A 23,424-nucleotide genomic window follows, 5' to 3' on the forward strand; every position below is an offset into this window, starting at 1 on the left:
TAGTAATTATTGATAGGTATATACTCATTGCCATTTTGTTACATGTTTTATGGTTGCTTTTTTTTTTTTTTTGCTTTTGTTTGCTTTTGTAATTCTCTGTTCCTCTCTGATCTCTTTAACTTATTCTGAATGACAGTCTTGCTGGGTAGAGTATTCTTGGTTGCAGATTTTTTTCCTTCCAGCACTTTGAATGTATCATTCCACTCCCTCTTGGTATGCAAAGTTTCTGAAGAAAAATCCTCTGATAGTTGTATAGTGTTTCCCTTGTATGTAACTGTTTTCTTTACTTTTTTTAGAAAAGATTTTATTTATTCATTCATGAGAGACAGAGAGAGAGAGAGAGAGAGAGAGAGAGAGAGAGAGGCAGAGACACAGGCAGAGGGAGAAGCAGGCTCCATGCCGGGAGCCCCACATGGGACTTGATCCCAGGTCTCCAGGATCAGGCCTGGGCTGAAGGTGGCGCTAAACCACTGGGCCACCTGGGCTGCCCCTGTTTTCTTTACTTTTGCTGCTTTTAAAATTTTCTCACTGCTTTTTGCCAGTTTAATACTGTGTGTCTTGGTATGGAACTCTAGGGTGATTTTGTTGGGGGTGACTTCTGGACCTGGATGTTTGTTTCCTTCCCCAGATCAGGGAAGTTTTCATCTATTATTTCTTTAAATAACAAAATTTCTGCCCCTTAGTCTCCCTTCTCCTTCTGAGACCCATGTAATGCCTGGGTGGCTCAGTCAGTTAAGTGCCTGCCTTTGGCTCAGGCCATAATCCCAGGGTCCTGGGATTGAGTCTCACATTGGGCTCCCTGCTCAGTGGGGAGTCTGCTTCTCTCCTTCCCACTCCCTCTGCTTGTGCTTTTTCTCTCTGTCAAATAAACAAAAATAAAATCTTTAAATAAAAAACATAATGAAAGTATTATGCTTGATGGTGTCATTGAGTTCCCTCAACCTATCCTCAATTTTTCTAAGATTTTATTTAAAAATTTTTTTTTAAAAGATTTTATTTATTTATTCATAGAGACACACAGAGAGAGGCAGAGACACAGAGGGAGAAGCAGGCTCCATGCAGGGAGCCCGATGTGGGACTTGATCCCGGGTCTCCAGGATCATACCCCGGGCTGCAGGTGGGGCTAAACCACTGCGCCACCAGGGGCTGCCCTAAGATTTTATTTTTTTTTATTTTTTTATTTTTTTTATTTATTTATGACAGTCACAGAGAGAGAGAGAGGCAAGGACACAGGCAGAGGGAGAAGCAGGCTCCATGCACCGGGAGCCCGACGTGGGATTCGATCCCAGGTCTCCAGGATCGCGCCCTGGGCCAAAGGCAGGTGCCAAACCACTGCGCCACCCAGGGATCCCTAAGATTTTATTTTTAAGTAATCTCTACACCCAACACAGGGTTCAAATTCTACCCCAACATCAGGAGTCTTTTGCTACAATGTGCCCCTATTTATAACTTTAAATATTCTTTTTGCCATTCATTTTGGTTGCTTTCCACTACCCTGTCTTCCAGCTCCATGATCTGTTCTGCTCTCTGTAGTCTATTGTTCCCTCTAGTATATTTTTAATTTCAGTTATTGAGTTCCTTATCTCTGATGGGTCATTTTTATATTTTCTATCCATAGAATTCTGTTAACAGTGTCTAAGTCTTTTTTTTTAAGTATTTATTTATTTAAGAGACAGAGAGAGAGGCAGAGACCTAGGCAGAGGGAGAAGTGGGCTCTTCACAGGAGCACAATGTGGGCCTCAATCCCAGAACCTGGGATCATGACCTGAGCCAAAGGCAGCCGCCCAACTGCTGAGCCACCCAGGCATCCCAACAGTGTCTAAGTCTTAAAATTCTTTTTAAAAATACTTTAAAAAGATTTTATATTAGAGAGAGAGAGAGAGAGAGAGAGAGAAAGAGTGTATGCACTTGAAAAAGAGCATGAGCAGAGGGAGGAGCAGAGGAGAGAGAGGGAGACAATCCCTAGCAGACTCCACACCGAGTGCAGAGCCTGATGGCGGGCTTGATCCCGTAACCCTGAGACCATGAGCTAAGCTAAAACAAAGAGTCAAGACACTTAACTGATTGAGCCACCCAGGACCCTTAAGTCTTAAACTTCTTAATGTTAACTTTAACCCTAATCAGTTTTTGACGATATTGTCAATGGAATTGGTTTCTTGTTTTCGTTTTCATTATATTCATTGCTAGTATAAAGAAATACAAATGCTACGTTGTATGTGATCTTTTCCCTTGCTCTTTCAGATTTTCTATTTATAAACTTATGACATCTGTGAGTAGAGATGGTTTTTCTTCTTTCCAAGCTGGATAGCCTTTATTTTTTTCCTGTGTAGCTGCCCTGGATAGAACTTCCAGTGTAATGTTGAATATAGGTGGCCAGAATGGACATCTGTTGTCATTGTTCCTAATCCTAGGGGACAGGACAGTTTTCAGTCTTTGTCCATTAAGTCTATTTATAATAGATGATTTTAAATCTTTGTCTACTAACTCCAAAATATGGCCTTATAAGGGATGTTTTCTGTGGCTGATTTTCTTTTTTTTTAATTTATTTTTTATTGGTGTTCAATTTACCAACATACAGAATAACCCCCAGTGCCCTTCACCCATTCACTTCCATCCCCCGCCCTCCTCCCCTTCTACCACCCCTAGTTCATTTCCCAGAGTTAGGAGTCTTTATGTTCTGTCTCCCTTTCTGATATTTCCCACACATTTCTTCTCCCTTCCCCTCTATTCCCTTTCACTATTATTTATATTCCCCAAATGAATGAGAACATACACTGTTTGTCCTTCTCCGATTGACTTACTTCACTCAGCATAATACCCTCCAGTTCCAGCCACGTTGAAGCAAATGGTGGGTATTTGTCGTTTCTAATGGCTGAGGAATATTCCATTGTATACATAGACCACATCTTCTTTATCCATTCATCTTTCGATGGACACCGAGGCTCCTTCCACAGTTTGGCTATTGTGGACATGGCTGCTAGAAACATTGGGGTGCAGGTGTCCCGGTGTTTCATCGCATCTGAATCTTTGGGGTAAATCCCCAGCAGTGCAATTGCTGGGTCGTAGGGCAGGTCTATTTTTAACTCTTTGAGGAACCTCCACACAGTTTTCCAGAGTGGCTGCACCAGTTCACATTCCCACCAACAGTGTAAGAGGTTTCCCTTTTCTCCGCATCCTCTTCAACATTTGTTGTTTCCTGCCTTGTTAATTTTCCCCATTCTCACTGGTGTGAGGTGGTATCTCATTGTGGTTTTGATCTGTATTTCCCTGATGGCAAGTGATGCAGAGCATTTTCTCATGTGCATGTTGGCCATGTCTATGTCTTCCTCTGTGAGATTTCTCTTCATGTCTTTTGCCCATTTCATGATTGGATTGTTTGTTTCTTTGGTGTTGAGTTTAAGAAGTTCTTTATAGATCTTGGATACTAGCCCTTTATCTGATATGTCATTTGCAAATATCTTCTCCCATTCTGTAGGTTGTCTTTTAGTTTTGTTGACTGTATCCTTTGCTGTGCAAAAGCTTCTTATCTTGATGAAGTCCCAATAGTTCATTTTTGCTTTTGTTTCTTTTGCCTTCATGGATGTATCTTGCAAGAAGTTACTGTGGCCAAGTTCAAAAAGGGTGTTGCCTGTGTTCTTCTCTAGGATTTTGATGGGATCTTGTCTCACATTTAGATCTTTCATCCATTTTGAGTTTATCTTTGTGTATGGTGCAAGAGAGTGGTCCAGTTTCATTCTTCTGCATGTGGATGTCCAATTTTCCCAGCACCATTTATTGAAGAGACTGTCTTTCTTCCAGTGGATAGTCTTTCCTCCTTTATCGAATATTAGTTGACCATAAAGTTCAGGGTCCACTTCTGGGTTCTCTATTCTGTTCCATTGATCTATGTGTCTGTTTTTGTGCCAGTACCACACTGTCTTGATGACCACAGCTTTGTAGTACACCCTGAAATCTGGCATTGTGATGCCCCCAGCTATGGTTTTCTTTTTTAAAATTCCCCTGGCTATTCGGGGTCTTTTCTGGTTCCACACAAATCTTAAAATAATTTGTTCTAACTCTCTGAAGAAAGTCCATGGTATTTTGATAGGGATTGCATTAAACGTGTAAATTGCCCTGGGTAGCATTGACATTTTCACAATATTAATTCTTCGAATCCATGAGCATGGAATATTTTTCCACCTCTTTGTGTCTTCCTCAATTTCTTTCAGAAGTGTTCTGCAGTTTTTAGGGTATAGATCCTTTACCTCTTTGGTTAGGTTTATTCCTAGGTATCTTATGCTTTTGGGTGCACTTGTAAATGGGATTGAGTCCTTAATTTCTCTTTCTTCAGTCTCATTGTTAGTGTATAGAAATGCCACTGATTTCTGGGCATTGATTTTGTATCCTGTGTGGCTGCTTTTCTTACCCCCCAACCCCCCCACCCATGTGTGGTATACTTTCCTGTTTCTTTGCATGTCTCAATTTATTCCTCAAAATTACATTTTAGAGAATATATTTTACCTATCTAGCATCAGATGCCTTTGCCATCAAGGTTTATTGTTGCTGTTATCTTGCTGGTGCTTATTTGTTTAGTCACCTCCCTAGCTGAGTCCCACAGATTCTGTATTCCCTACAATGTTTGGCCACAGAATTTTCTCCAAACTCTTATTTTTTTTATTTTTTATTTTATTTATGATAGTCACACAGAGAGAGAGAGAGAGAGAGGCAGAGACATAGGCAGAGGGAGAAGCAGGCTCCATGCACTGGGAGCCCAACGTGGGATTCGATCCCGGGTCTCCGGGATCACGCCCTGGGCCAAAGGCAGGCACCAAACCGCTGCGCCACCCAGGGTTCCCCAAACTCTTAGAAGAAAGTGCTTATTTGGGTGCACTTGGGTGGGTCAGTCAGTTAAGCATCCTATTTTTTTAAAGGTTTTATTTATTTATTCATGAGAGACACACACAGAGAGGCAGAGAGACACAGGCAGAGGGAGAAGCAGGCTCATGTAGGGAGCCCGACATGGGATCCGATCCCAGGACTCCAGGATCACGCCCTGGGCCGAAGACAGGCGCTAAACTGCAGAGCCACCCAGGGATCCCCTAAGCATTCTACTATTGATCTCAATTTAGGTTTTGGTCTTAGGGTTGTAAGTTCAAGGCCTTTTGGGCTCCACACTGGGCATACAGCCTATTAAAAAAGAAAATTTAAAAATTTAAAAATGCTTATTTTAACTTTTAAGCATGGTTTCCTGGTCATTATAAGTTTGTAGTCCAAAAATGATTAGTAGCATTTTCTTAAATGCCTTGCCTTTGTCTCCTCATCTCTTGCCAAGTAGATCTTTGTAAGAAGTCATGCCTTTAAGCTTCAAGCGACTCATAAGATAAGGTCATTTTTCACTTTTGGTTTGGGCAGGATCTAAGAGTCAATCGAAGCTAAGTAATTTGGGATTTACCCTCTTTCTTGGGCATGTGCATAGCTTTGCTCATGCACAGAATTCTGAACCCCAGGAACTGATTTGAGGTTTTCAAAGTCCCCAAGGTAAAGCCTTGGAGCTAACAGCCTTTTTTTCTGCTATGCTGAGCTCTGAATAAAATCCAATAGCCACATCACCCTGAGGATATAGATTTTCTAGGGAGCTGCAAGCTTAGAAAAATATTTATTTTTCATGACAGACAATGAATTTTAATGTAACAGAGTACAAAGGACTCACCGAGGTCCCTGCGTGGCTCAGTCAATTGTGTCTGCTTTTGGCTCAGGTCATGATCCCCAAACCCTGCAATTGAGCCCTGCATTGGGCTCTCTGCTCAATGGGGAATTTGCTTTTCCCTCTCCCTCTGCTCCTCCCCTGCTCATGCTCTCTTTCTCTTGCTCACTCTCTTTCATATAAATAAATAAAACCTTTCTTTTTTTTTAAAGATTTTAAAAAAATTATTCATGGGAGACACAGAGAGAGAGAGAGAGAGAGAGAGGCAGAGACCCAGGCAGAGGGAGAAGCAGGCTCCACACAGGGAGCCCAATGTGGAAATCGATCCCAGGACCCCAGGATCATGCCCTGGGCCAAAGGCAGGCATTAAACCACTGAGCCACCCAGGGTTCCCTCCACACTGATTAAAAAAAAAAAAAACCATTTTATTTATTTATAAGAGACACACATAGAGAGACAGAGACCTAGGCAGAGGGAGAAGAAGGCTTCCCATGGGAAGCATGATATGGGACTCCATCCCAGGACTCCAGGATCATGACCTGAGCCAAAGCAGATGCTCAACCACTAAGCTACCCAGCCGCCCCTCCACACTGATTTTTAAAGACTATTAATATATTTCTCCCCTTTCCAACTACTTATCTATGCAAGACTGGATTTTCTTCATACATTCAAACAAAACAACATAGAAAACAGATTGAATGCAGAAGTGGATATGACAATCCAGTAGTCTTTAAGTCATGTATTAATGAGGTGTACAAAATGTGAAAAAACGATATCACTCTTCTAGCTTTTTAAAAATAAAGGTTTTTAAGAAAATTATTAATTGTTCTGGGGCTGGTTCTTTTAACAGTGCTCAGGTCTCTGTTGGCTGCAAGGCTACTGGCTTTTGATTACCATGCCATAGAGCTGAGGAGAGAGCAAAAATAGAAATAATCTAAAGTTAAAATATCAAAGACCCTTTACCAAGGTTCAGTGATTTTTCTTGGATAATTTTCCATTTGTTCTATGGTTTTGGCTAATTTCTAGAGTTCTGAATCGATTGATTCTTTTTGTTTTGACCATCATTTGTTGTTTTAGTGGGAGAGATGAGTTAAATAGGGTCCTTGTTCTATTATTCTGAAAGCTGATCTCTCAAGTGCTTTACTTTTGCTTTGTTAGAAATTTCCCAATCATTTTGCTGCTCCTGAGGCCATACTTGCCTGTCTTCAGAACCTCAAATAAAAAGTTGCCAGTTTTAAGATTTTTTTTTGTTGTACACTGCATGTTTCTTTCACATACATTGTTCCTCATTATAGAAAAGCAGCTCAGTAAACCTACTCTGATTGCCCAGATAGAACAGGAAGATGAAATGAAAACAGAGGCAAGAAATCACCAAGTTACCTGTTCATGTGAGCAGTGGGCATATATGATTTTTTTTTTTTTACCATATCTGGTGGGGGTGAGGAAGAGGTACATTATGAAGTCAAACAGGGAACAGATATGCTTTAAATTTGAGGAGATACCAGAGACCATTTGGTGTGAGGTTATTCATGTACTTTGAGAATTCCCTAGTCCTCCGCTTTTAACCGATCATTTCATACTTTCTTATACTCTGAAAGAAAGATCTCTCTTATGCTTTAATATTTACATTTAGAATCATTGTCTAATTCTTCCCATTTTGCATATATAGCTATAACCTTTGCCTGTTAACATAATTTTCAATCATGATAGAACAATTACTTAGTAAATTATGTAAAATACTAAAATATGTAAATATCAATTCTTTTGATTAAGAATGCATTTTTCTTGTACACTGTATTCGTAAATAGTAGGGTCTATTTTTTAAGATTTTATTTATTTATTTATTCATGAGAGACAGAGAGAGAGTCAGAGACACAGGCAGAGGGAGAAGCAGGCTCCATGCAGGGAGCCAGATGTGGGACTCAATCCTGGGGCTCCAGGATCAGGCCCTGGGCTGAAGGTGGTGGTAAACTGCTGAGCCACCCGGGCTGCCCAGTAGCGTCTATTTGATGAGAAATCTACATGTGCCTCAGGTTTGTCTTCATCACACCATTTCACACTCGAAGTTGTTTCCTGTTTCAGATTGGGCTTGCTTGGGCTTTCCCTGCTTTTGTCAGTATTTTGTCACCATGTCTTTCCCCAACTTACTTTCCCCTCAATTTGTTCAGATGCGATGGTTCTCCTTAAAACCAAACAATCACAAGATAAACAAGATATTTTGGAGAAAGAAGCACTCAGTGATAAGAAGGTAAGAGTCACATGAGAATTTCTTGCTCTGTGTTAGAAATCTAGACTTCCATGTAGTAGAAAAGGAACACATTGCCACATAAGGGGCAATTTGAAATACTAATTTTACCCATAGAAAACAGGAAATCTCTAAAATATTATGAACTTGAAGGAAACTCACACCCTAGCTCCAAAAATGGTTGCAGAAAATCCCCAATATAAATATTTTCATAATGGAAGTTAGATATTAAATATTGAAAACATTCACTCCAAAGCAATTATGTTAAACTATAAAGAGACCCTGATGGGAGCCACCTGGCATAACATTTCATCTTATTCAAGAACTGTGTATGTTCAGTAAGGAAATGTTAGGTAAGCTCTAATTCTAATAAAGTACTTGTTTAAACACGTCAGAATTTGAGGGGAGGGGGAAAGATTCTCAATACAGTGAATGTAATAAATATTGTGATCATAACTCATTTTAACTAATAGGAACAAACTCATGGAAGCAGATTCATTGAACAGAATAAAATTGCCTTGAGCGTGAAATCTAGCATTACTCAGAATCAGAGAATTCATCCTGGAGAGACACCCCATCAATCTCTTCATCCTGGCAAAGTCCTCAGAGATTGTTCACAACTTAACCCACATGAGAGCATTCTTTCCAGAGAAAATGACTGTAAAAAAGATAAAAATACCTTCATCAGGAATTCTTTCTTAGTTATACGTAAGAGACAACACACAAAAGAGAGATCCTATGAATGCACTGACTCTAAGAAAGTCTCAAATTCAATATTATACCTTAAGCATGAAAAAACTTGGATCAGAGAGAAATCTTTTCAATGTAGCCAGTGTGGTAAAGTATTACAGAACCACTCATCCATTGCATTGCACATGAGAGCCCACAGTGGAGAAAAACCTTTCAAATGTAACCAATGTGGGAAAGCCTACAGTTCAAGTTCTTACCTTACACGGCACAAAAGAATTCACACTGGGGAGAAGCCCTATGAATGCCGTGATTGTGGAAAAACCTTCAGAGATAGTTCACTTCTCAAACAACATGAAGGAACCCATTCAAAGAACAAACCCTACAAATGTAATCAGTGCAGCAAGACCTTCAGTAGAAACTCTAGGCTTACCACGCATAAGGTAATACATACCAGAGAGAAGCCCTATGTCTGCGACGATTGTGGGAAAACCTTCAGTATTCTTTCATACCTTACAAGACATAAGAGAATTCACTCGAGAGAGAAGTCCATTGAGTGTAGCCACTGTGGAAAAGCATTAAGTAGTCTGTCATCCCTGAAGGCACACCTGCGGATACATACTGGTGAGAAGCCTTACAAATGTGATCAGTGTGGGAGGACTTTTAGAATGAGCTGTAATCTTAATGTGCACAAGAGAATGCATGCTGGAAAGAAACCATGTATGTGCAATGACTGTGGGAAAGCCTTCAGGGATCGCTCATGCCTTAAAGAACACATGAGAATTCACACTGGAGAGAAACCATTTGATTGTAATCAGTGTGGGAAAGCCTTTAGATTGAAATCTTTACTCAATTTGCACAAGAAAATTCACCTGATATCGAAACCATATCAGTGTAAGGAATGTGAAAAAGCCTTCAGTGGTCCCTTATCTTATACGAGACATATGAAAAAGCACACCAGGGAAAAGAAACCCTTCAAATGTAGTGATTGTGGAAAAGCTTTTGCGAGGCATGTATCCCTTACAATACACATAAGAACTCACACTGGAGAGAAACCCTATGAGTGTGATCAATGTGGGAAAACCTTCAGTGTAAGGTGTAATCTTACTGTGCACAAGAGAGTCCATACTGGTGAAAAGCCCTATCAATGCAATGTCTGTGGGCGTGCTTTCAGTAAGCTATTAACCCTTCGGCGGCATCATGAGAGCACTCATGGGGGACAAAAGTCGTAGTAATGTCCATGTGCAATAGTATTCGGTGAACTCTCAATCTTTAAGGTATACAAGCAAATGCTGACTGCAGAGAAACTGGATCTAAAGAATGGAAAATGCCTCTGAATAAAAGATCTGTGGGTGAACTATAAGTTATGCAATGACTGTAATAAATCCTTTATTTATCCCTTAAATATGTGACCACTCAATGCTGAAAGCAAAAACTTTTGTAGTGTCTTCAAGACTTGTTACTTGAGAAGAATTAACACAATGTTTTAAGTTGCCATGTGCACAGTGTTTGTGTGTGTGCGTGCACCTGTGCATGCACGTGAGCTGGGAGGGAAATTTTATTCACAAATGCTATCATTTACCAATATAATCCATGTCAGGTTGTTATAAATTTTTATATATAATTAAAAAATTAAATTGCTACTGGAGTACCAGGATGGAGGTGCATTTAATATTTACCTTTTAGATAAAGACTTTGTGTTTACAAGTCATCCAAATCATGTCTCTTAACCTACCATTTCCTGACACCAGGGTCTATAATGAACCTTCCCACCAAAATTGTGAGTGGTAAATCCTGCTTGAAATTCTGTACTTTTCACAGCACATCATCTACATTAAAGATATTGTTAAGTAATGTACAACCCCAAGACTTTCTGACAGGGTAGAAATAACTATTAACTACTACACACACTGGCCAAGAAGTAGAACATTGTCAGCACTGAGAATCTTCCTTCAGTGCTTCCTTTTCACTCACTAATCACCCTAATTCCTGCCACCAGAACATGTGTACTCTATGCATTTTTAAGAGATTTTATTTTTAAGTCATCTCTGCACCCAATGCAGGGGTCAAACTCATATCGAGAGTTGCATGTTCCACTAACCGAACTGGCCATGTGCCCCAGAATCATGCATTTTAACAGCTTTATTGAGATACTTTGCATGCCAAAGTATAAGAATCACTGGTTTTTGACATTATGCCTGATATATTGTCATTTGCAACTGGATTCTGACCAGCATTGTATTTGTGAGATTCATCTATTTTTTTTAAGATTTTATTTATTTATTCATGAGAGACACATCGACAGAGGCAGAGACATAGGCAGAGGGAGAAGTAGGCTCCCTGTAGGGAGCCCGATGTGGGACTCGATCCTGGAACCCGGCATAATGCCCTGAGCCAAAGGGAGACTCTCAACCACTGAGCCACCCAGGCGTCTCTGTTTTTTCTTTAGTAGTTTTATTCTCACTGACACATAGCTTTCCATTTTATGAATATGCACAATCCCTGTACCTGTTCTGGACATTTGGGTTGTTTATAATTGGGAGTATTATTTTGGAGTATCAATTTTTTTGGAGTATCATTTTTTAAAGATTTTATTTTTTTCAATTTTTAAAATTTATTTTTTTTCATGTGGCTTTTTAATTATCTTTAGCCATTGGTTTCACAACTGGTTGCTGGGTGTTTTTTTGTTTTTGCTTATTTATATTTATTTATAATAAATTTATTTTTTATTGGTGTTCAATTTGCCAACATACAGAATAACACCCAGTGCTCATTCTGTCAAGTGCCCCCCTCAGTGCCCGACACCCATTTACCACCAGCCCCATCCTCCTCCCCTTCCACCACCCCTAGTTCGTTTCCCAGAGTTAGGAGTCTTTATGTTCTGTCTCCCTTTCTGATATTTCCTACCCATTTCTTCTCCTTTCCCTTCTATTCCCTTTCACTATTATTTATATTCCCCAAATGAATGAGACCATATAATGTTTGTCCTTCTCCGATTGACTTATTTCACTCAGCATAATACCCTCCAGTTCCATCCACGTTGAAGCAAATGGTGGGTATTTGTCGTTTCTAATGGCTGAGTAATATTCCATTGTATACATAAACCACATCTTCTTTATCCATTCATCTTTCGATGGACACCGAGGCTCCTTCTAGGCGCAGGTGTCCTGGTGTTTCACTATATCAGTATCTTTGGGGTAAATACCCAGTCATGCAATTGCTGGGTCATAGGGTAGCTCTGTTTTTAACTTCTTGAGTAGCCTCCAACTGTTTTCCAGAGTGGCTATGCAAGTTTGCATAAAATTTTATTTATTTGAGAAAGAGTGAGAGCACGAGAAGGAGTATGCACAGAGGGAGAAGCAGACCTCCTGATGAGCAGTGAGCCTAATGTAGGGCTCAATCCCAGGACTCTGAGATTATGACCGAGCCAAAGGCAGATGTTTAACTGACTGAGTCACCCAGAAGCCCTATAATTGGTATTTTACAAGCAGTTCTGCCGTGAACATTCTTATACATGTTTTAGTTCACAGGTGTACATATTTTTATTGGGTCTATGTAGGAGTGCAATTTTGAGTCATAGGGAATACATATGATCACATTAATTCAACACAACCAAACAGTTTTAGAAAGTGGTTGTTCCAAAATGCATGACTGCTATCTTGGTAATATTTTACATTGTTTTTTATTTTGGTAATTTTGGTGTATATGTTGTAGGACTATATTTTTATTTTTTAAATTTTAAAACCTTTAAATTTTGAACTAGTTTTGCACTTACTAGAAGCTTGTACAGAGTCCTGCATAGCTCTCAGTTTCCCGATGTTAATACAATTAATTTATAACCTGCTTCCTTCTGGATGGTGCTCTTTTGTTGTGATCTCTAAGATTGGTGGTTTTGATGTCTACTTTCCAGGCAACCTCCAAAACCTTGCCCAAGTAACTAGTAAATTGGTTTCTTTGCACTCTTTCCTATTATAGTACTAACCTCACTCATGAAGGGACTTGAGTTAAAAAATTTTTTTACAGTGACTTTGTGGGAAATGATCCCATGATACATGCTCTGCATCCCCAGTCTTTCCCTATGGGGACTTAAAGACCGCTTTGCTACTCTTCCAGTGATAATCTGACTCAGAGAAAGCTGGTAATTGGTCTAATGAAAAGCTCATCAGTTCTCTTAAGGTAAGATCCAAGAAATCCAAGAATAAAATTCCTTGCCTGGAGGTGAGAGGAAACATGTGGGAAGAGAATGAGGCATACCTGTCCTGAGGGTCAGGAAATCTGGTCATCCAGGAGTTCTTTCTATTTCTATGAGCTGTTCTCCTTAAGGATTTGAAATACCTTGGGGAAGAAATGACAGTACATATTGGGCTAATGAGGAGCTTTGGAAATTGAGCTCCCAGGGCCACAGAGATTACAGTCTACCTGTGACCACTCCCCTTAAAGACCTGCTCATGTCAGAAAATACATCTGAATCTCCAGAGATGATCTCTCTTGCCCAAGAGCCCAACTGCCTTACATGATCCCTCTGCCCTTCCTGGGGACACTTTCCCACTATCCTTCAATATTTAGAGGAAAAGTGAACTACTCGGTGACTTCAAGGTAATCTGTGTGCTCTAACAAATACTGTGAGAAATTAAAAAAAAAAAACTACCTATCTGGAAGACATCCAAGAGGTTAGAGAAAGTTTGGTAGGATTAAGTTAATATTGAATTTTCAGTCAGTTATGTTTCTGGCTTTTACTCTGCTTTTTAAATTCCAGGGACTCTTTCCCTACCTGAACATGAATTAGCCCCTTCAGAAATTGGACAGATTATTCTACAATTCCCTGGTTTCCCTCACTTTTATTTTTTGGCTGCGAATGGGACTAGGATGGGTGAGTTTGGCTTCTCAGTTTTCCCATATCTGATTCCAGCTATTATCCTTAGAGAACTCAAGTCTTATCCCTACTTCTTATCTGTGAGGACCTTGAGAGAGGAGGTTGAAACCCATTAATCTACCTTTCCAGTCTTTCTTTGAAAACTCTTAAGGAAAATATAGATATTTTAAGCCATCAAAATAGCACAGTGAGCAGTAAAATAAATAGCCATGAAACCGCTTTTCCAAAATTAATGCTGACATTTTGGCCATATTAGCTTCAGACACTTTTAAAAAAATACTAAAGTATTATACATACACATTAAAGTTGAGTATCAGATCCCACATAGAAAGACCTTTCTTTGCCTTCAGACAGGGATAGCTATGTATTATCATGGACAAATCCTCTGTTATTATTCCTCTTCTCCCCTCCCAGAGGGAAGAAGGAATTGGTGGATATTTGCCATGGGTAGTTTAAAAATGAGTTGTGAACATGTCTGACAAATTACTTCTCTACTATAGAAAAAAATTGTAATTAACCCAAATGCCCATTGATGTGAGAATGTAAGTTAAAATTAATAAACCAGTTCTTGTGCCAGTCTTTTTTTTTTTTTTAAGATTTTGTTTATTTATTCATGAGAGAGGTAGAAACATAGGCAGAGGGAGAAGCAGGCTCCATGCAGGGAGCCTGATGCGGCAGGCGGGACTCCATCCTGTGACTCCAGAATTACACACTGAGCCAAAGGTAGACGCTTAACCACTGAGCCACCCAGGTGTCCCATTGTGCCAGTCTTGATAAACATAGAAAAGACAGTGTAAAGCCAAAAAATTGATTTTTTACAGCTAGGACTAATGTAAATATTTAGATTTGCATATTTAAAACATAATGAACATTTAAAAACTTAAGGATGATATTATAGTATAAAATATTAAAATAACACGGAGTACCATGACTATGCCATAACTTATGTATGTATTCCCATACTGATGTTTGTTTAGATTATTTCCTTTCTCTTTCATTATAGTGAGGGCTCCCACTGAGGATTTGAATACATCCCTCTTTCAGCCCTGAGATTATATTCTTGGGGTGTCCTCCCTCTGCCTCTTTTACTCTGTTTCCCTTCTAGACATTATCTAGACTTGTCGAGAGCTGAAACCAAAAGTGATAGGAAAAGTCATTGCAAGGCCCCATTGTGCTTGGTGCTTTCTGTAATACCTTTGTATATCTTTTATAGTAGTTCCCATTATAAAAATGAGAAAATTGAATCTGTTCAGTTTTAGGGAACTTCCCATATCGCAGATCCATCTTATAATTGGAGGGGGGGGGCGAAGTTCATGATTAAACCAAGGAGTATCTGTGTTTTAAGTCTTATCCGTAGGTGGTTTTTATGATCCTTTGTTTATCTCCAGGAAAAAAGTCCGCTCTGTTCAGGGTCTCAATTTGTGAAGCAAAGGGCTTATATTAGGTGTGTTCACTGTATGCATCTTGTGATTCTATCATATTTGAGGTATCATTACAGAAATTCCTTTAATTCATGAGAATGGTAGGCAGATGCTTAGACACTGCCAGCTCATATCAATCCCTTATTGCCTCTTTTGGGGGCATGATGATCAATTTCTTAGGAATCTGGGTAAGCCAGATGGGATAGGAGAGGTCTAGAGTCAGTCCTGAGTTGGTCCGTATGGGACTTCTCCCCTCAACCAGGGGCTGAGGTGGCCAAACCAGGAGTAACAGGAAGGAGAGTCTGATCTATGGCTTACTCTTAACATTTTCTTTATTTTAAATTCAATTTACCAACACCCAGTGCTCACCTCATCATGTGCCCTTGTTAATGCCCATTTTTCTTTGAGATAGAACATTGTAATAGTTTTAGGTGTACAACGTAATGGCTTGATATTTGTAAATGTTGCAAAATGATTACCAGAATAATTTTTTAAAAAAGATTTTATTTATTTATTCATGACAGTCACAGAGAGAGAGAGAGAGAGAGAGAGGCAGAGACACAGGCAGAGAGGCTCCATGCAGGGAGCCCGACGTGGGATTCGATCCGGAGTCTCCAGGATCGCGCCCTGGGCCAAAGGCAGGCTCCAAACCGCTGCGCCACCCAGGGATCCCCCAGAATAATTTTCTATAACATCCGTCATATGGTCACATATTTGCTTCTTGTGATGAGAACTTTTAAGATAAAATTCTATGTTATCTATGATAATTGATAGACGTGGCTTAAGACAAAAGAGGAGGAATCTATGCGACTAGATAAAGAGAGGTTAAATTTCACTTCCAGGAACTGTAGGAAAAGAATGATGGGAGAGACAAGACATTATGGGGTATGTATTAATTAAGTTTATAAAAGGGTATATCTACCCAGACTATTAATCTAAGCACAGAACTTGACTCTAATGACTTCCATTAACATTTGAATATTTTTCGAATTAATTATCCCTCCTCCTTGTTTTCTTGCATTCTTTTATTTTTTCCTTTTTTTCCCCTCCATTATGTGGTCAAAGAGCATTAAGCAGAAAAGATATGTGTTTATTTTGGAAAATACCAGTGAGAAAGAGGTAAGGAACCTCTAAAATTGAATGTCATTTATATCTCCAAATGTAGAGATAATTAGATAAAACCCACTGAAGTGTTACTATTTACATGTGCCATGTCAAACATTTTGCATTTATTACTATAAGTCCCCATGCTACCCAAAAGTATAATCATCCCGGTATATTTGCTTCTATTTCTTTCTTTCTACCTACCAGTCTATCTGGGGGCTCAAGTGTTTGGTGGCCTCTATCAGGTTTAGCTGAGAGATACTTCCTCTCTAAGATTATGAGGATAACACACTTAAAAATTTTATTCATTTCAGACCCCTTATATATCATTCTCTCCCACTATTCTGTTAAAGAAAAAAAGTGCTTCATTCTAGCTTTAGAGAGGGACATTTAACCTTTAACTACTGGAGAGAGATTATAGCAACATATTTTCCCAGCCTATTTATCTTTCTCTTTCCGTAAGTGAAAAGAATCCATAAATCAAAGAATCATTATAAATCCACCACAATCATGACTAGCAAGGCCACATGTTCCAAATAATATAACTACAAGTGACTGTGGGGTCCCCATCAGCTTGGGTCCCTGAGTAGCTCTGGAGCAGAACCCCTGTGCCCAGTGTCTTAATTATATGAACATATGCAATATGCTTATATGCACACACGTGTAACTCCTGACAGATTCATACAAGGCTCTCTTAGAGCCAGCAGCATTTTCTAAACTTCGAGTCCTACAGATGTGCTCTGTTTTGATGTTGGCCAATGCATTCTGTGTGGGAGCTCACAGGTATGGGAGTCTGCAGACCAAGGCATTGATGAGTATAGAACAACTTTTATGCCAAAGTTTTGTGTTTTTTAAAGATTTTATTATTTATTCATTTGAGACAGACACAAAGAATGAGCAGGAGGAGAGGCAGAGGAAGAAAGAAAGAGAAGCAGACTCCCCACTGAGGGATGCCTGAGTGGCTCAGTGGTTGAATGTCTGCCTTTGGCTCAGGGCTGGTCCTGGGTTCCTGGGATCGAGTCCCACATTGGGCTTCCTGCATGGAGCCTGCTTCTCTCTCTGCCTATGTCTCTACCTCTCTCTCATGTGTCTCTCATGAATAAATAATAAAATCTTGTTAAAAAAAAAACAACTCCCTGCTGAGCAAGGAGCCCAATGTGGGGCAGGATCCCACGACCTGGAGATCATGACCTGAGCCAAAAGTAGACACTTAACCCTCTAAGCCACTCACCCAGGCACCCCAACTTTCATGCCAGAGTGAAAAGAGAACTGACACTGTGGTTTGTTCCAGAAGGGCTGAGTAGTTTTGATTGGCCAAAGATGGCAAATTATGTGAAGATGAACATTGTGTATCATGCTGAAAATCATTTCATTATTTTAACAAATGATGAATACAGGAACAAAGATGTATCCTGCCTTCTAAGAATAACCCTAAGGTGTCCACTTATATAATTAGGAAAAGTTCCTCTTTATGAAAGTATTTTAGCCAATACATGAAAGAACTAGAACGTCAAGATTTTGTAACTCAGTGAATTTTTTAAAAAAGATTTTATTTATTCATGAGAGACGCTGAAAGAGAGAGGCAGAGACACAGGCAGAGGGAGAAGCAGGCTCCATGCACCGGGAGCCCGATGTGGGACTCGATCCCGGGACTCCAGGATCCCGCCTTGAGCCTGAGCCTGTGCTTAACTGCTGAGGCACCCAGGCATCCCTAACTCCCAATGAATGAATGGATCAAGGCGATAGTTATTACAAGAAACAAGACAATATGTTTCCTCATGAGAATATTTTAAAGTATTTGCCCCTCCACCACCAAAAGAACCTGAATTTAATCAGGCTTCTAGACTAGAGGTAGGTAGACGTTTTCAGTAAGGAGCCAGATGGTAAATAGTTTATATTTTGTGGGCCATATGGCCTCTCACAACTACTCAGCTCAAACTGAGATGTAGCGTAGCGTGCAATCTGCCAAGGATGATATACAAATGAATGGCTACATTCTAATAAACCTTATTTACTGGATCTTGCCCATAGGCTGTATTTTCTCAAACTGTATTCTATAATACAGCTTTAATAATTTCATTCTAGAATTTTCTTGCAGGCATCTTAACAGGATAATGTTGCATTCCTCTTTTCTTATTAAGTACCCTACTTGACAAAGAATTGATAGGAAATAAAAACTTAGGACAGGATAGTGCAGAGGGAAGTGTCAAGGGGAACAGAGCAAGAAAAGGAGAGGTCAAGTGGGGAGAGAGGGAAGCAGAAAAGACAGGCATGTTTAAGAAAGTTTCTCTTAAGTTTTGTTTTCTTGTCACCTCCATCTTTTCTATCAGACCCTCAGCAACATGACATCAGGAAACCTCTCAGATCCGACAGAATTCCTCCTCCTGGGACTGTCAGAGGATCCAGAACTGCAGCCCCTTCTATTTTTCCTGTTCCTGTCTATGTACCTGGTGTCAGTGCTTGGGAACCTGCTCATCATCCTGGCCATTCTGTATGACTCCCACCTCCACACCCCCATGTACTTCTTCCTCTCCAATTTGTCTTTTGTTGACATGTGTTTCACCACCACAACAATCCCAAAGATGCTTGTAAACATCCGGACACACAGCAAATCCATCACTTACACAGGCTGCCTCACACAAATCTGCTTTGTCCTGACTTTTGCTGGATTAGAAAATGGAATACTGGTAATGATGGCCTTTGATCGATTTGTGGCCATCTGTCACCCATTGAGGTACAATGTCATCATGAATCCCAAACTCTGTAGGCTGCTGGTTCTACTGTCCTTCCTTATTAGTGTTTTGGATGCCCTTCTCCACACTTTGATGGCATTGCGGCTGTCCTTCTGCACAGACCTGGAAATTCCCCACTTTTTCTGTGAATTAGCTCATATTCTCAAGCTTGCCTGTTCCGATATCCTCATCAATAATATTTTTGTGTATTTAGTGACCAGCTTGTTGGGTGTTATTCCTCTCTCTGGGATAATTATCTCTTACACTCAAATTGTTTCCTCTGTCCTGAAAATCCCATCAGCTGGTGGAAAGTATAAGGCATTTTCCATCTGTGGGTCACACTTAATAGTTGTTTCTTTGTTTTATGGGACAGGTTTTGGGGTGTACCTTAGTTCCACAGCTACACACTCCTCCAGGAAGAGCGCAGTAGTATCAGTGATGTACACTGTGGTCACCCCCATGATGAATCCCTTTATATATAGTCTGAGAAACAAGGATATGGTGGGGGCTTTGAGGAAACTGATTTCTAGAATATCATGTTTCCATTAATGTGTCAGTTGCTTTGGGCTTACACTGCTGGGGTTTGATGGAGAAATAATGTGTGATCCAGACAGCCTGACCAACTTTGAATATATGAAACTGGAGATGAAATGGTTAAGGGTAATAATTTTTTTTTAAGGGTGAGAATTTTGAAATCAGACCAGCTGGGTTTGAATCCTACCTCCACTAAAACATGGCTATGTGGCCTTTGACAATTTATCTCAACTCTCTAAACTCAGTTTCCTCATCTACAAAATTGGCATAATTATATTAGCTTATATTTTGGGAAGATTTGAGATACTTCACCTCAATTATTGAGGATGCATGCCTCCAGTGGTATTAAGGTAGAATTCTCAGCTCCAGTGGGGTCAAATGATAAAAACAAAGATCTTTTCTAACAAACTTCAGGGACTGGGTAGGTCCAGGCACAGAACCACAGAGCTGCATTTCACTCTGCCATGTGTTACTACTATTTGCCTTTTATGGCTGTTCTGGTGGTCACTGATGCCTGCAGCAGTGCAGAGGCTTTTCAGACCCAGAAACAAAGACTGATGGCCTCTCCTTGGGTTTCTTTGCAACACAAACATAATCTTTCCAAGGAGACATCCAGAAGAAGTTGTTTTTATCATCATCCCGAGTTGAGAAATGTCATGTATTAGTTGCCTATTGTCATTGTAACATGTTACAAATTTGGAGCTTTAGACAGCATGAATGTATTTTGCTGTAGTCTGAAGGTCAGAAGTCTGAAATCATCTATATTGCAAAGTGTTAGGTTCCTTCTGATAGCTGGTTGGAGAAAATGTTATCATTTAGCAGGTACAGAGTTTCTGTTTGGGATGATAAAAACGTTCAGGAAATGGATAGTGGTGATGGTCATGCAACATTGTGAATTTTTTTTTTATAAAGGTTTTACTCATGAGAGACACACAGAGAGAGGTAGAGACATAGGCAGAGGGAGAAGCGGGCTCCATGCGGGGAGCCTGATGCCAGACTCAATCCCCAGACTGCTCCAGGATCAGAATGATGATATAATTGTTTGGCTAATGAAGAGCTTTGGATATTGATCCCCCAGAGGTACAGAGACTACAAACCTCGCTCAACAGTCCTGCCCCAGGAAAGAAACAGCATACCTGTGCCTTGCCCTGATGGTGATCTCTCTCTCCCAGGAGCTTGATGCTTCACTCCATCCCTCTCCTCTTCCTACCAAGACAGTACCAGTCTCCATCATCCAACATCTAGCAGGGATGTTCTGTACCATTCCACAGTGATGTCACCTAGGTAACCTGATGTCCTCTAGTTAGTGTTTGGAAATAAGGGCATATATGTTACTACAAGTTTATCCAGCCGAAACTGTGAAGAGTACATGCATAAGATGATTAGAATCAAGACATCTATTTGCCTTCTGTCTGTCTTCTATTTTCTTGACATGTTCCCTGTATCTTTCCTCCAATCCCTAAAGAGTTATCATTCTGACAGTTTCCTACTCTTTCTATAAGGAAAAAGACTAATTTTCTTCTCAGCAGGAACATGCTTATTTGCAAATTGGTGATTGTTATAACATTTACTTAATCCTTCTACTGGTTTCTGAAAGATGACTTGGGCAGTTTCCCTTTATCTCCCAATTCTGGGTTTTATGATATACTGTTGTGTTATCTCTGTTGCCAGGCTGTGAGGTCTCTGTGTAAGGGGGTTGAGATGCAGATGGACTTATCAGTCTCACTACCTGTTTCTTCTAATGAAGTCACCAAATTAGAAAATAGTCTAATTTAAAAAATGATGATTCTACAACCCTTTCCAGGATTAATAAATCCTGACTCATAGATAGCTTTATTAACTTTAAATATTTTTCCTTTTCTTTTTTTAAATAATTGTAGAAGCTCTTTTTTTTTTAAATTTTATTTATTCATGAGAGACACACACAGAGAGGCAGAGACAGAGACAGAGGGAGAAGCAGACTTTCTGTGGGAGCCTGATGCAGGACTCAATCCCAGGACCCCGGGATCACGATCTGAGCCAAAGTCAGATGCTCAACCACTAAGCCACCGAGGCACTCCAAATATTTTTGAAAAAATAACAATATAATAGGTGAAGAGAAGGCATCTCTCCATTTGACTTCTTCTTTTCCCAACATGGTGCTTGTGCTTGGTGATATTCTTGCTACTTGCCCAGGAGCCAACATTTCATTGTCTTGTTACCATATAATTTCCATCAGATTCATCAACAACATGGAACCTAGAAATGAAACAGTCATTATAGAATTTCTTCTCATGGAAGTGACAGAGAATCCAGAACTGCAGTCCCTCATCTTCATCCTATTCCTATTCATGTACCTGGTCACTGTCCTGGGAAACCTGCTCATCATCCTGGCTGTCATCTCTAACTCCCATCTTCACATCCCCATGTACTTCTTTCTTTTTATTCTGTCATTTACTGACATCTGTTTAAGTACAACCACAATCCCAAAGATACTGGTGAACATCCATACACAGAACCAGAGCATCACTTATGCAGGCTGCCTCACACAGATCTGCTTTGTCATGGTTTTTGCAAGTTTGGATAGTTGTATTCTTTCAGTAATGGCCTATGACCGCTATGTGGCCATCTGTCATCCACTGAGGTACACAGTCATCATGAACTCCCACCTCTGTGGCCTCTTGATTCTTCTCTCCCTATTTATTAGCATTGTGGATGCCTTGATACACAATCTGATGGTGTTGCAACTGTCCTTCTGCACAGAACTTGAAATCCCTCTCTTCTTCTGTGAAGTTGTTCAGGTCATCAAGATCGCATGTTCTGACACCCTCATCAATAACATCCTGATATATTTTGCAACTAGCATATTTGGTGGTATTCCTCTTTGTGGAATCATTTTCTCCTACACTCAGATAGTGTCTTCTGTTTTGAGAATGCCATCAGCAGGTACGAAGTATAAAGCTTTTTCTACCTGTGGGTCTCACCTGTCAGTTGTGTCTTTGTTCTATGGGACCGGTTTGGGGGTGTACATTAGTTCTGCTCTCACTAGCTCTTCCAGAAACACTGCAGTGGTTTCAATGATGTACACTGTTGTCCCTCAAATGATGAACCCCTTCATCTACAGCCTGAGGAACAGGGACATGAAGGGAGCCTTGAGGAAACTCATAAGTAGAATGCCTTCTCTTCTGTGACTCTGTCATCTGCATGGACTGGGGTTTCTAGAATGAGTCAAAGTGAGAGAAATATTGAGTGAGCCAGAATATCTGGTTCTTGCATCACCAAGCTCTTGTAGAATGACTAGAGAACATAATGGGTAAGTTCATTTTAACTTTGGGTTGAAACTTGATTTGTTCTTTGAATACCTCTGTGATGTTTCAAAAATGAATTACATTATCAAACTCAGTTTCTTTGATCAGGTCCATAGAGCTGAACCTGAGGCAGGGCACACAGTGAGTTTTGTTTGGATATTCAAGGAAGAAGAAAAGTTAAGAAGTTGAATAAATCATGGAGTGGATCCAAATAAGTCTGTGGTCATAGAGTCATAATTCTACCAATTGCATAGACTGCACCATTTGAATTGCACCTCAAAAATTAGCCTACTATGAAACATGGGAGGAATTGATCTTTTATATCTAATTTTGTAATTTCCCAGAGTGGTCACTGGCAAACTGTATCCGTGCAAAGGCACTATCAACATCTACCACACTCAGTTTCATCATCTATAAAATTGTATAATATTATTATCTCAGTAGTTTGAGATAATGGTGATACAGTTAATCTTAATTAGTGGAAAAAAAATCTCTGTTTCTGCCAAAAGAAGGTAACCCTGATTCTAAGAGACACAAACAATAAAGAATGTTATATTCTTTTTTAAAAAAAAATTATTTTAATTCAAGTTAGGTGACATATAGTGTTATTTTAGCTTTAGGTATACAATACAGTGATTCAACACTTCCATAGAACACCCAGTTCTCCTAACAAGTGCACTTCTTAATCCCTATCATCTATCTCACCATTCCTCCTTCCACCTCCCCCTGGTAACCATCAGTTTATTCTCTATAGTTAAGAGTCTGTTTCTTGGTTTGCCTCTCTCTCTCTCCTCCTTTGCTCATTTGTTTTGTTTCTTAAATTCTACATATAAGTTAAATCATGGCATTTGTCTTTCT

General features: G+C 39.8%; 3 protein-coding genes across 3 annotated transcripts; all 3 read left to right on the forward strand.

Moving 5' to 3' along the window:
* The first annotated feature begins 8,803 nt into the window (after nt 1-8,803).
* Nucleotides 8,804-9,847, forward strand: LOC129522217 (zinc finger protein ZFP2-like). The gene has a single exon (XM_055344348.1). It carries the CDS (start codon nt 8,804-8,806, stop codon nt 9,845-9,847), a length of 1,044 nt encoding a protein of 347 aa, XP_055200323.1.
* Nucleotides 9,848-18,355: 8,508 nt separating this feature from the next.
* On the forward strand, nt 18,356-19,294 carry LOC129522072 (olfactory receptor 7G3-like). The gene has a single exon (XM_055344168.1). It carries the CDS (start codon nt 18,356-18,358, stop codon nt 19,292-19,294), a length of 939 nt encoding a protein of 312 aa, XP_055200143.1.
* A 2,216-nt stretch (nt 19,295-21,510) lies between these two features.
* On the forward strand, nt 21,511-22,449 carry LOC129522305 (olfactory receptor 7G1-like). Its single transcript, XM_055344462.1, has one exon. The coding sequence runs from the start codon at nt 21,511-21,513 to the stop codon at nt 22,447-22,449; it is 939 nt and encodes a 312-aa protein (XP_055200437.1).
* Nucleotides 22,450-23,424: the final 975 nt, after the last annotated feature.

Source organism: Nyctereutes procyonoides, unplaced genomic scaffold, assembly GCF_905146905.1.
Source record: "Nyctereutes procyonoides isolate TBG_1078 unplaced genomic scaffold, NYPRO_anot_genome, whole genome shotgun sequence".
Classification (NCBI taxonomy): domain Eukaryota; kingdom Metazoa; phylum Chordata; class Mammalia; order Carnivora; family Canidae; genus Nyctereutes; species Nyctereutes procyonoides.

Excerpts from the sequence above, each read along its gene's own strand:
- LOC129522217 (XM_055344348.1), top strand. The coding sequence starts at position 8,804 with ATGAGAGCCCACAGTGGAGAAAAACCTTTCAAATGTAACCAATGTGGG.
- LOC129522305 (XM_055344462.1), top strand. The coding sequence starts at position 21,511 with ATGGAACCTAGAAATGAAACAGTCATTATAGAATTTCTTCTCATGGAA.
- LOC129522072 (XM_055344168.1), top strand. The coding sequence starts at position 18,356 with ATGACATCAGGAAACCTCTCAGATCCGACAGAATTCCTCCTCCTGGGA.